This window comes from Hypanus sabinus, chromosome 7 (genome assembly GCF_030144855.1).
Source record: "Hypanus sabinus isolate sHypSab1 chromosome 7, sHypSab1.hap1, whole genome shotgun sequence".
Classification (NCBI taxonomy): domain Eukaryota; kingdom Metazoa; phylum Chordata; class Chondrichthyes; order Myliobatiformes; family Dasyatidae; genus Hypanus; species Hypanus sabinus.
The window spans coordinates 13710036-13723340 of NC_082712.1; the positions used below are offsets into that span (position 1 = coordinate 13710036).

The 13305-nt window shown below is 43.4% G+C and overlaps 1 protein-coding gene across 1 annotated transcript; it reads right to left on the reverse strand.

Moving 5' to 3' along the window:
• Positions 1-4885: 4885 nt before the first annotated feature.
• Positions 4886-10952, reverse strand: ccl27a (chemokine (C-C motif) ligand 27a). The gene is made up of 3 exons (XM_059973813.1): positions 9794-10952; positions 7337-7463; positions 4886-5456 (listed from the first exon to the last, which is right to left on the reverse strand). Exons 1-3 carry the CDS (start codon positions 9849-9851, stop codon positions 5351-5353), a joined length of 291 nt encoding a protein of 96 aa, XP_059829796.1. The 5' UTR covers positions 9852-10952; the 3' UTR covers positions 4886-5350.
• Between the last annotated feature and the right edge of the window lie 2353 nt (positions 10953-13305).

A 13305-nucleotide genomic window follows, 5' to 3' on the forward strand; every position in this document is an offset into this window, starting at 1 on the left:
ACATTTACCACATCAGATGGCAGCTTGCTCCACACTCTCACCACTCTCTGAGTGAAGAAGTTCCCCCTAATGTTCCCCCTAAACCTTTCCCCTTTCACCCTAAAGCCATGTCCACTCATATTTATCTCTCCTAATCTAAGTGGAAAGAGCCTACTCACACTTACTCTGTCTATATCCCTCATAATTTTGTGAACCTCTATCAAATCTCCCCTCATTCTTCTGCGCTCCAAGGAATAAAGTCCTAACCTGTTCAATCTTTCCCTGTAACTCAACTCCTGAAGACCCGGCAACATCCTAGTAAATCTTCTCTGCACCCTTTCAATCTTACTTATATCCTTCCTATAGCTAGGTGACCAGAACTGCACACAATACTCCAAATTTGGCCTCACCAATGTCTTATACAACCTCACCACAACATCCCAATTCCTACACTCAGTACTTTGATTTATGAATGCCAGGATGCCAAAAGCCTTCTTTACACCCCTGTCTACCTGTGACGCCACTTTCAGGGAGTTACGTATCTGAACTCCCAGATCCCTTTGTTCATCTGCACTCCTCAGTGCCCTACCATTTACTGTGTATGTCCTACCTTGATTTGTCCTTCCAAAATGCAACACCTCACACCTGTCTGCATTTTGTAGCCTATTTTTCTAGTTGGTCCAGAACCCTCTGCAAGCTTTGAAAGCCTTCCTCACTGTCCACAGCGCCTCAAATCTTACTGTCATCAGCAAACTTGCTGATCCAATGTACCACATCATCATCAAGATCACTGGTATAGACAACAAACACCAATGATCCCAGCACAGATCCCTGAGGCCCACCACTAGTCACAGGCCTCCAGTCTGAGAAGCAATCATCCACTACCACTCTCTGTCTTCTCCCACACAGCCAATTTCAAATCCAGTTTACAACCTCTCCATGGATACCTAGTGTCTGAACCTTCTGAACTAACCTCCAATGTGGGACCTTGTCAAAGGCCTTATTAAAGTCCATGTAGACAACATCCACAGCCTTTCCTTCATCTACTTTGTAGGTAGCCTCCTTGAAAAACTGTACAAGATTCATTAAACACGATCTACCATGCACAAAGCCATGATGACCATCCTTAATCAGCCCTTGGCTGTCCAAATACTTGTATATCCAATCTTTCAGAACACCTTCCAATAATTTACCTACTACTGATGTCAGGCTCACCGGCCTGTAATTACGTGGTTTACTTTTGGAGCCTTTTTTAAGCAATGTAACAACATGAGCTACCCTCCAATCCTCTGGCACTACACCTGTGGCTAAGGACATTTTAAATATTTCTGCCAGGGCCCTTGCAATTTCTACACTAGTCTCTCTCAAGGTCTGAGGACATATCATGTCAGGCCCAGTGGATTTATCTACCTTTATTCATTGTAAGACAGCAAGCACCTCCTCCTCTTTAATCTCTACATGTTCCATAACACTACTGCTTGTTTCCCTTCCTTCCATACACGCTATACCAGTTTCCTGAGTAACTGATGAAAAAAAACTGTTTAAGGTCTCCCCCATCTTGTGAGGCTCCACACATAGAGGACCACTCTGATCTTCTTGGGGACCAATTTTGTCCCTTACTATCCTTTTACTCTTAATATACTTGTAGAAACCCTTCGGGTTTACCTCCACATTATCTGCCAAAGCAACCTCATGTCTTCTTTTTGCCTTCCTGATTTCCTTCTTTAGTATTTTCTTACATTTTCAAAACTCTTCAAATACCTCATTTGTTCCTTGTTGCCTATACCTGCTATACACCTCTCTCTTTTTCTTAACCAGATCGTCAATATCCCTTGAAAACCAAGGTTCCCTATGCCTGTTAACTTTGCCTTGAATCCTAGCAGGAACATGCAAACTCTGCACTCTCAAAATTTCGCCTTTGAAGGCCTTCCACTAACTGAACACATCCTTGCCAGAAAAAAAACTTATCCCAATCCACTCTTCCCAGATCCTTTCTCATTTCCACAAAATTGGCTCTTCTCCAATTTAGAACCTCAACTCAAGGACCAGACCTATCCTTATCCATAATTAACTTGAAATGAATAACATTATGTTCAGTGGACCCGAAATGTTCACCTACACATATTTCTGTCATCTGACCCATTTGGTTCTGTAATAAGAGATCAAGTATTGTATCCTCTCTCATAGGTACCTCTATATATTGATTTAGAAAACTTTCCTGAACACATTTGACAAACTCCAAGCCACCTAGCCCTCTCACAGTGTGGGAGTCCCAGTCAATATGTGGAAAGTTAAAATCCCCTACTATTACGACTTCCTGTTTCTTACATCAGTCTGTTATCTCTCTACAGATTCGCTCCCCCAATTCTCTCTGACTATTGGGCGGTCTATAATACAGCCCTATTGGTGTGGTCACTGCTTTCCTGTAATTATTATTTACACCTTTCCAGAATTTGTCTCCCTATCTGCTCCTTGATGTCCCTGTTACTATTGGGTGGTCTATAAAAAATACCCAGTAGAGTTATTGACCTCTTCCTGTTCCCAACCTCCACCCACAGAGACTCTGTAGACAATCCCTCCATGTCTTCCTACTTTCCTGCAGCCGTGACACTACCTCTGATCAACAGAGCCATGCCCCCACCTGTTTTGTCTCCCTCCCTGTCCTTTCTGAAACATCTAAAGCCTGTTACTCTAAGTAACCATTCCTGCCCCTGGGTCATCCAAGTCTCTGTAACAGCCACAACACCATAGCTCCAAGTGCTGATCCATGCTCTAAGCTCATCCGTTTTGTTCATAATACTCCTTCCATTAAAGTAGACACATCTCAAGCCATCGGTCTAAGTGTATCCCTTCTCTATCACCTACCTATCCTCCCTCTCACACTGTCTCCAAGCTTTCTCTGTCTGTGAGCCAACCTCCCCTTCCTCCGTCACTTCAGTTTGGTTCCCACACCCCCGGCAATTCTAGTTTAAACTCTCCCCAACAGCCTTAGCAAACCTTCCCGCCAGGATATTGGTCCCCCTCAGATTCAAGTGCAACTCGTCCTTTTTGTACATACCTGCCCTAGAAGAGGTCCCAATGATCCAGAAATCTGAATCCCTGCCCCCTGCTCCAATCCCTCAGCCACACATTTATCCTCCACCTCATTCTATTCCTATACTCACTGTCATGTGTCACAGGCAGTAATCCCGAGATGCCTACCTTTGTGGTTCTGCTTCTCAACTTCCTTCCTAACTCCCTGTAGTCTGCTTTCAGGACCTCCTCCCTTTTCCTAGCGGTGTCATTGGTACCAATATGTACCATGACGTCTGGCTCATCTGCTTCGCACTTCAGGCTCTCATGGATGCGATCAGAAACATCCTGGACCCTGGCACCTGGGAGACAAAGTACCATCCTGGGATCTCCTGGGATTTTCACGCAGAACAGTTTCCAGAGTTTACAGGGAATGGTGCAAAATATTTTTTAAAAACATTCAGTGAGTGGCAGTTCTGTGAGCAAAAACACTTCATTAATGAGAGAAGTCAGAGGAGGATGGCCAGACTGGTTCAAGCTGGTGACAATAAGTCAGATTACCTCACGCTGCAACAGTGGTGTGCAGAAGAGCGTCTCTGAACACACAACACGTTGAACCTTGAAGTAGAGGGACTACAGACAGAAGACCACAAACAGGAGGTACTTGGTAAAGTGGCCACTGAGTGTACATTATAAGAAAGTGGACAGTGCAGGGTTCCGGCCAGCAACCGTAACGCTCTGGGCAAAGAGAGGAATGTGAAGAGGAGAGTTTCTGTGGGATTATTCTCGGGGTGGCATTTGATTACATTTGCTGTACGTATTTTGACAAATGTTTACTTTGAACTTTGAGTGAGGGGTTAGCCCGGTGTGCGCCATCCACGGGTTGGCAAGCGTGTCAAGTCTTTACAGAGTGTGAGGATGAATCAACACTGTAGGGAAACCAAGATGTGGGAAGTCCGAAAGCACGTTCACTATCCAGGCAGATTTATAAATGAAGGGGAACTTCTTCACTCAGAGGGTGGTGAGAGTGTGGAGCGAGCTGCCGGTGCGTTTGATTTCAACATTTAGAAGAAGTTTAGATAGGTACTGTACTCACATACATATAGCTAGGGGGGCTAAGACTTTTGCACAGTACGGTATTTATCAACGTGGACGGGAGAGCAAGTTTGTAAATTTGGCGGGAACAAAGGCTGTTGGGACTGGTGGGGGCGGGAGGGGTGTGGGACAGGTGGCAGAGAAAGAGTGCTGGGGCAGGAGGGGTGTGGGACAGGTGGCAGAGAAAGAGTGCTGGGGTGGGAGGGGTGGCAGAGAAAGATTGCTGGGGGTGGGAGGGGTGTGGGACAGGTGGCAGAGAAAGAGTGCTGGGGTGGGAGGGGTGGCAGAGAAAGATTGCTGGGGGCAGGAGGGGTGTGGGACAGGTGGCAGAGAAAGAGTGCTGGGGTGGGAGGGGTGGCAGAGAAAGATTGCTGGGGGCGGGAGGGGTGTGGGACAGGTGGCAGAGAAAGAGTGCTGGGGTGGGAGGGGTGGCAGAGAAAGAGTGCTGGGGTGGGAGGGGTGTGGGACAGGTGGCAGAGAAAGAGTGCTGGGGTGGGAGGGGTGGCAGAGAAAGAGTGCTGGGGTGGGAGGGGTGTGGGACAGGTGGCAGAGAAAGAGTGCTGGGGTGGGAGGGGTGGCAGAGAAAGAGTGCTGGGGTGGGAGGGGTGGCAGAGAATGAGTGCTGGGGGTGGGAGGGTGGCCACAAGCACCCCTGACACACCAGGCAAAGTTATTTGATTCCAAACAATTAGTTTATTGATAATTACAAAATATATCTCTGGTGCTTCCTGCTCCCTCCCCTCTCCCTTCCCCTTTTCCCAACCATGATTCCCCTCTCCCTGTCCCCTTTCCCACTCTCTGTCCACAATCGAGACCCGTATCAGATTCAGGTTTATCATCACTTGCATATGTCATGAAATCTGCTTTTGCTTGCAGCAGCAGGACAGTGTAATACATAAAATTACTATAGTACTAGCAATATATATAGTATGTGCCCAAGGTATTTACACAGTAATGTACATGGAGTGGAGATGTGTAGAGGTCTAGCGTCTGGGTATCGGTTAATGGGATTACATTTGGCTCAGATTAGATGGGCCGAAGGGCCTGTTGGGGGATTGTAGTGTTCAACCACTCTATAAAATATTGTCATAGGCTGTAGTACTTGACTCCAGAATCGAAAAGCAGCTTGTAAACATTCCGACGGTGATAAGGTGCCTGAGTTCAGAAGTGGATTGGAAAGAGGTGCCAACTGCAATTGGTCCCACAGTCACTGAATGAAGCCGTTGGCCACCCTGGTCTCGGAACCCGTCGCTGGTCCGTCTTCTCAGCTTCTGGCCTTGCATTGCTTCTTGCTTTGGTGTTTCTGCGTCCACTTTTTCAGCATGGGGTTTTTTGGATCTATGCAAATTTTCTTTGATGTCATGTGGAGGCTGCAGGGAAAAATCGGACATGTCAGAAGGTTGCCACTGCCTGTAGTTGTACATGAACAAAGAGCAGTAGAGCACTGGAGCAGCCCACAATGTTGTGCTGAACCAATAAATTAGTAACCGAATGGTTAAACTGATCCCCTCTGCCTACAGTGTCTGTTTCCTTCCATTTCCCTCACGTCCATGTGCCGATCTAAACGTCTCTTAAATGTTCCCAATATATCTGCCTTTACCCCCTCCCCAGGCACCCACCACTCTCTGTGTAAAAGAACTTGCCCCGCCCCCACATCCCCTTTGAACCTACCTGATCACACCTTCAATGCAAGCCCTCTGGTATTAGTTATTTCAACCAGACAGATACTCCCTGTCCACTCTCTCTCTCTCTCTCTGCCTCTCATAATCTTATAAGCCTCTATCAGATCTCCCCACAGCCTCTGCCGCTCCAGAGAAAACGTTCCACATTTCTCCAACCGCTCATTATAGCCCCTGGCCTCTAACCAGGCAGCATCCTGGTGAACCTCATTACCATAAGGCAGAGGAGCAGAATTCGGCCATTTGGCCCATCTAGCCTGTACTGCCATTCCATTATGGCCGATTTATTGTCCCTCTCAGCCCCATTCTCCTGCCTTCTCCCTGTAACCTTTGATTAATTGAGAAGCTATGACCACAGCTGTGTTTGGCGATGGAGGATGAGAGTTGAGTTGATAGAGGTAATCAAGATGATAATAGGTGCCGTAGATCGAGTGGACAGCCAGCAACATTACACCACGGTGGAGATGGCTAATTTGAGGGGGCATAATTTGTAGGATTTTTGGAGGGGAGTATAGGGGGGATATTAGAGGTGGGTGTTTACACAGAGAGCGGTGGGTGTGTGGAATGCTCTGCTAAGAGTGCTGGTAGAGGCAGGTACTTTATGGAGTTTTAAGAGACTCTTAGACACATGAATGATAGAAAAATGGAGGGTTATGTAGGAGGGAAGGGGTAGGTAGTAGATTAAAAGTTTGTCACAACACTCAATGCCAAAGGGCCTGCACTGTGCTGTAGTGTTCTGTGTTCAACAGGTATGGAATAAGACGTGCGCAAATACTTCAACACCTGCATTTTACAAAATAAACTGCATGAGTGGTGTGTAGGAGGGATGGGTTAGATTGATCTTGGAGTAGGTTAAAGTATTTGTGGGCTGAAGGGCCTGTACTGTAGTGTTTAATGTTCTAACCTCTCAGCTGAGATCTCTGCGCCACCCTCTCCACCGTCCAGCTCTCCAAAATAAGAGACAGCAGTGGCCGGACTCTGGAGCGGCTGGGGGAGCTCTGTGGGTCGAGCGTGAGTGGGAAGAGGAGTGCTGACCTCTCGAATGATGCAAGGCACCAACCCAAAATGTCGTCAATTCTTTTCCTCTCTCATCTACTCTGTCACAAACTGTTATTCTACCCAAGACCATGGACCTTCACCCCTTCGTACTCCTCCCAGCCACGTACAGATCCCAACTTCCGTTAGATTCCACAAGGTTGTTTAGCAAGCTCAGTTTGTTGTCTATCACGCTCTAAATGATCTCACTGATCCTGTTTACAGTTATGATTCTATAGGCTTGCTGAGTATGCCCACAGGAGAAAGAATCTCAGGGCTGCATGAAGTGACACTTGCTGTATGCACTCTGATGATAAAATTTACTCTGTACATTCGCTCGAGTGTTTGGCCATGTAGTCATGTGTCAGCAGAGTGTACAGCAATGGGCTCAGCACACAGCCCACCTCACCCAGACAGCGTTTTGCTCTGTCTCACCAGTCGAACAAGTCTCCAACAGCTTCCTCCCAATGCCAAAGGATCTCAGTCGCTTCCATGCACTCTTTCTCTCCCCACCCCCATCCCTCAGTGATACTCACATCACTGCCTTGATGTTGCACATCTGCGTCTCCTGGATTTCAAAGCATTTCACGAGCTTCAGCAGTCCTCTTTTGACATTATTGGACACTTCTGTGCAGCAGCTTATCGAGTGACTGTTTTGCGCCACTGGAAATGGAAGGATAAGAATTAGTGCGGAAATCATTACCAGGGTAGAGCCTGATTCTAGGACCCACATTCCGAGACGGGCCGTGCTGAAGCAGACCCCTGTCATTCACTCGGGAAGGTTGAACTTGAAGGGTTAATGGCAGGATTCCAAGCACTGTGGAGCAACAGAGGGATCTTGGGGTTCACACCCACAGATCCTTCAAAGTTTCTGTGGAAGCTGATAGCATGGTTAAGAAGGTGTATGTTGCATTGGCCTTCGTTAGTCAGAGGATTGAATTCAAGAGTGGCCAGGTAATGTTGCAGCTCTACAAAACCCTGGTTAGACCACACCTGGAATATTATGTTCAGTTCTGGTCACCTCATTACAGGAAGAATGTGGAAGCTTTTGGGATGGTGTGGAGGAAATTTACCCGGATTAGAGGAGGACAGGATAATCCCACGAGGGCTTTTCTCTTTGGAGTGAAGGACGATGAGAGATGACTTGATAGAAGTGTACAAGAGGATATGAGGCATAGACTACACGGACAGACAGAGATTTTTCCATGGGGAGGCAATGGCTAATATGAGGAGGCATAATTGTAAAGTGTTCGGAGTAAAGTGTAGGGGATGGGTTTATTACACAGAGACTGGTGAGTGCGTGGAACCTGCTGCCAGGGGTGGTGATAGAGGCAGATACATTTAAGAGACTCTTGGATAGACACAAGAATGATAGAAAAATGGAGGGCTGTGTGGGAGGGTCAGATTGATCTTACAGAAGGTTAAAGGGTTGGCACAATATTGTGGGCTGAAGGGCCTGTACTATGCTGTTCTATGTTCTAAGAACATCGGCCATTCATTTACACAATTCCTACACTGATCACTGTCCATTTTCCCTCACAAACGCTCCCTGGTCCATCGAGTTCCTCCAGCAGGATTCTCAACATCTGAAGTGGATTGTGTCTCCCACGTGACCATCAATTCCCACCAGATTCTCCCCCTCACCTGCACAAAATCCACAGCGGAAGTAACCTGACTCATCTGCACGACTCTGCGGTGTGAGAGCATGCAGACTCCACACATGGACCGCTTCTCTGGAATGGCGAGGCAGTGGCTCTACCGGCTGTGGCCCCGTGTCTTTGGGCAGAATGAGAGGGGCGGGGGGGGGGGGTATTATGTGATTCTTAACCAAGACTAATTTCTGCAGATGTAGCATGGAGAGCGTCCTAACTGGTTGCATCACCATCTGGTCTGGAGGGGCCACTGCACAGGATCGGGCAAAGCTGCAGAAATTTGCAAACTCAGTCAGCTCCATCATGGGCACTGGCCTCCCCAGCATCCAGGACACCCTCAAGGAGTGATTCCTCAAAAAGATCCCACACCACCCAAGACATGCTCTTTTCTCATCAGGGAGGAGGGACAGGAGCCTGAAGACACACACTCAATGCTTTAGGAACAGATTTTTTCCCTCCACCATCAGATGTCTGAACGGCCCATGAACACAATCCCACTATTCCTCTTTCAGCTCTATTGCTCTATTTTGTAGCTATATGTCCTTGCAATGTAATGCCGCTATAAAACAACAGGTGAACAACAGTGACAATAAACCACAAAATACTGGAGGAACTCGGCAGGCCAAGCAGCATCTATGGAAAGGAATAAGCTGTCAATATTTCGGAACTGAAGCCCTTCTTCAGGACTGGAAAGGAAGGGGGGGGGGGAGACGTCAGAATTAGAAGGTGGGGGAGGGGAAGGAGGCCAGGCTAGAAGATGATGGGTGAAGCCAGGTGAGTGAGGAAAGTGGGCGGATGAAGTAAGAAGCTGAGTGATGATAGGTGAAAAGGAGACAGGCTGAAGAAGAAGGAATCTGATAGGAGAGGAGATTGGACCACGGGGGAAAGGAAAGGGGGAGGGGACCCAAGGGGGTTGATGGCAGGTGAGGAGAAGAGATTTGCAGTATTTGCAGAATCTCATGTAGTTGCATAAAACTAATTCTGATTCTGAACTGTGGGACGACAGGATTTACCAAATTTAACAGATTCATTTATTTATCACGTGTACGTTAAAACACACAGTGAAATGCATCACCTAAGGATGGGCTGAGGGCAGCCTGCAAGTGTCACCACACATTCCAGTGCCAACATAGCATGCCCACAAAGTGGGGCACAGGGGCAGCTCCAGAACTTCAGCACTGGTGTCCTAACTGAAGGCACAGGTTGGCTGCTGAGAGTCTTGCCCAGGAGTGCCAGGGCAAATCAGCTGATGCCCAGGGAAGTACCTATTCAAAACTGGGCTAGCAAGGCAGTGGCTGCAATGCTTAAATTTGGAGGAGCCTAACGCCAGGCGGCACCTACCTGTGGCAGCGCAGAGAAGAGCAACGCCGATGAGGAGGGCGATCATCTTGTGATTCATCCTTTTTCTTGCGATGTGCGTACAGACGCTGTTGTCCTTCTATGTGTGTGTGTCTCTGTGTGTGGAGCCTTCTCCCTGCTGTCTGCCACTTCCCAAACCCGCCTTATATTGGCTGCCGACTCCTGACTGACACATTATTCATATTGACGGAAAGATTTCCACGGAATTCATCTCGCCCCCGGGATTGTGAATGAATGAATGAAGGAAGGAAGAGCCAAGTGGAATCTTGCCAAGCAATTACAGTGTAGGCATGAAATTGGAATCAGATTTATGACCACTGATGTTTCTGGGCGGGTTATTAACTTCAAATATTCTGTAACAAGACCTGTATTTCCTTCTACCTTAGGCCACAAACTTATCAATCAGCCACCTGTGGACACTTTCTGGAGGTCCAAGATCCGTATACTCCACGACCGCTGGACTAAGTTGAAAAATAAATGTGCTAGGCTCTCTAAAACGGACTCCTTCTACCCAGGGCCACAAACTTATCAATCACCCCTCTACCCAGGGCCACAAACTTATCAATCACCCCTCGTACATTGTATACATTTCTCTGACATTAAATGTCCTTTTGACTGTCTCTTCCCCTTACTGCTCCTGGTTCAGAAAAGTTCAACGCTCAAAGTAAATTTATTATCAAGGTGCATTTAGCATAGAATCAGAGTGCTCTGCAGCTGAGTAAAAAGGGCCCGGAGGATTATCGAGAACTCCAGCCACCCCAACCTCAAACTGTTTCAGCTGCTACTGTCTGTCAAGCAGTACCACAGCATATTTTTGATAAATCCTGTTTGATCCATATGCACTAATTTTGGTAAGCATTTAGATAATCTATTAGATAAGATTTTTGCTATTATTTTATAATCGGTGTTTAATAAAGAAATAGGTCTATATGATGCTGGTTTTAAAAGGTCTCTGTCTTTTTTTGGCAATACTATTAAAATAGCTGTTGAAAAAGATTCTGGAAGTTTATGCGTTCTTTCCGCCTGATATATTAACTCCATAAAAGGAGGAATTAATAAATCTTTAAACTTTTTATAAAATTCAGGTGGAAAACCATCTTCTCCTGGAGATTTATTACTTTGAAGTGATCCCAAAGCTTCCTCAACTTCTTTCAATGTAAAAGACATACCTAATCCCTTCTGTTCTTCTGTATTTAATTTTGGAAGAGTTACTTGTGATAAAAATTCTTCTATCTTAACGTCATCATTCTTTGATTCTGATTTATACAACTCAGAATAAAAATTCTTAAAAGCCTCATTAATTTCTAGAGGTTTATAAGTAATTTCATTCACTTTTGTTCGAATTGCATTTATTGTTTTAGAAATCTGATCTGTTTTTAACTGCCATGCAAGAACTTTATGTGATCTTTCACCTAATTCATAGTATCTCTGTTTAGTTCTCATAATTGCTTTTTCTGTTCGATATGTCTGGAGTGTATTATATTTTAACTTCTTATTAATAAGTTGTCTTCGTTTTTCTTCTGTCATATTTCTTTGAGATTCTTTTTCTAATTTTATAATCTCTTTTTCCAATTGATCTATTTCTATCATATATTCCTTCTTAATTTTAGAAGTATAACTTATTATCTGACCTCTCAAATATGCTTTCATTGCTTCCCACAATATAAATTTATCATCAACTGAATGTAAATTTGTATCTAAAAAGAACTGAATCTGTTTTTTCATAAAATCACAAAAATCTTGACGTTTTAGTAAAATTGAATTAAATCTCCATCTATAAATTGATTCCTCTTTATCTATCATTATCATTGTCATTATTAAAGGAGAGTGATCAGACAATCGGCAGGTAATGTAACTCGGTTATTTAGTATAATCCATTTAGCACAAAAGAGGGAGGAAATGAGTGTGGCGGTTGCTTTAGATGCAGAAAAAGCATTTGATAGATTGGAATGGGATTTTTTATTTAAGGTATTGGAAAAATATGGACTAGGAACATCATTTATAAAATGGATTAAAACCTTAAATACTAATCCCAAAGCTAAAGTAGTGACAAATGGTCAAATTTCAACATCATTTCAGTTAACAAGATCAACTCGGCAAGGTTGCCCACTATCACCTGCTTTATTTGTGTTGGCAATAGAACCACTAGCTGAATTAATCAGAATGGACCAGGATATTAAGGGTTTCAGAGTTAATCAGGAAGAATACAAGATTAACTTATTTGCTGATGATGTTCTACTTTATTTAACAGATCCATTACATTCACTACGCAAATTATCTTATAGACTAGAAGAATATGGGAAAATATCGGGTTATAAAATAAATTGGGATAAAAGTGAAATTTTACCTCTTACTAAAGGAGATTATAATCAATGTCGATTAATAACTCAATTTAGATGGCCAGCAAATGGTATAAAATATTTAGGTATAAGAGTTGATAATGATATAAAAAACTTATACAAATTAAATTACTTACCACTTTTGAAAAAAATTCAGGAAGATCTTGAAAAATGGATGGCATTACCAATAACATTAGTGGGTAGAGTAAATACTATAAAAATGAATATATTCCCTAGGTTACAATATTTATTTCAATCATTACCAATACAATTACCCCAGAAGTTTTTTCAAGAGTTAAACAAATATCTGAGGAAATTCCTCTAGAAAGGTAAGATGTCCAGAATATCGTTGGAAAAATTGACATGGAAATTTGATCTAGGAGGATTACAACTTCCAAATTTTAAGCATTATTATAAAGCAAATCAACTTAGATTTATTGCATCTTTTTTCGAGAAAGATAAACCGGCATGGGTTAGAATAGAATTAGATAAAATAGGAGAAAACGTACCAGAAGATTTTATATACAAATGGGAATCTAAATGGATACGGGAAAAGAAAGAATCTCCTATATTAAAACATTTGATTGATTTATGGAATAAGATAAATGTTGATGATGAGACAAAAAAATCTTTATTAGCAAAGAGATCTTTAATTCAAAATAGACTTATTCCTTTCACAATAGACAATCAACTTTTATATAATTGGATTCAAAATGGGATTAGATATATAGGGAATTGTTTTGAAGGAGGTATATTAATGTCATTTGATCAATTAAAGAATAAATATAAAATATCAAACAACACTTTATTTTGTTACTTTCAATTAAGGGCTTATTTAAGAGAAAAATTAGGTCAAACAATGTTATTGCCGAAATCTAATGAAATAGAAATTTTAATTCAAAAAGGAAATATCAAAAAATTTATATCTTGCATGTATAACTTGATTCAAAGACAGTTAATTAAGCAAGGAGTCCATAAGTCAAGACAAAAATGGGAAAGTGATTTGAATATTAAAATTGAAGAAACAAATTGGTCAAGACTATGTCTTGATAGTATGACAAATACAATAAATGTTCGGTTAAGATTAGTGCAGTATAATTTTCTACATCAATTATATATTACACCACAAAAAATAAAAAAATTTAATCCAAATTT

What these genes read in the sequence shown, in the direction of transcription:
- ccl27a (XM_059973813.1), bottom strand. Translation starts at nt 9,851, where the DNA reads ATGAATCACAAGATGATCGCCCTCCTCATCGGCGTTGCTCTTCTCTGC. An exon ending in TCTTCTCTGCGCTGCCACAG is followed by an intron (nt 7,464 to 9,793) that starts GTAGGTGCCGCC and finishes TTCCATTTCCAG; the next exon opens with TGGCGCAAAACAGTCACTCG. An exon ending in TGCAACATCAAGGCAGTGAT is followed by an intron (nt 5,457 to 7,336) that starts GTGAGTATCACT and finishes TTTTCCCTGCAG; the next exon opens with CCTCCACATGACATCAAAGA.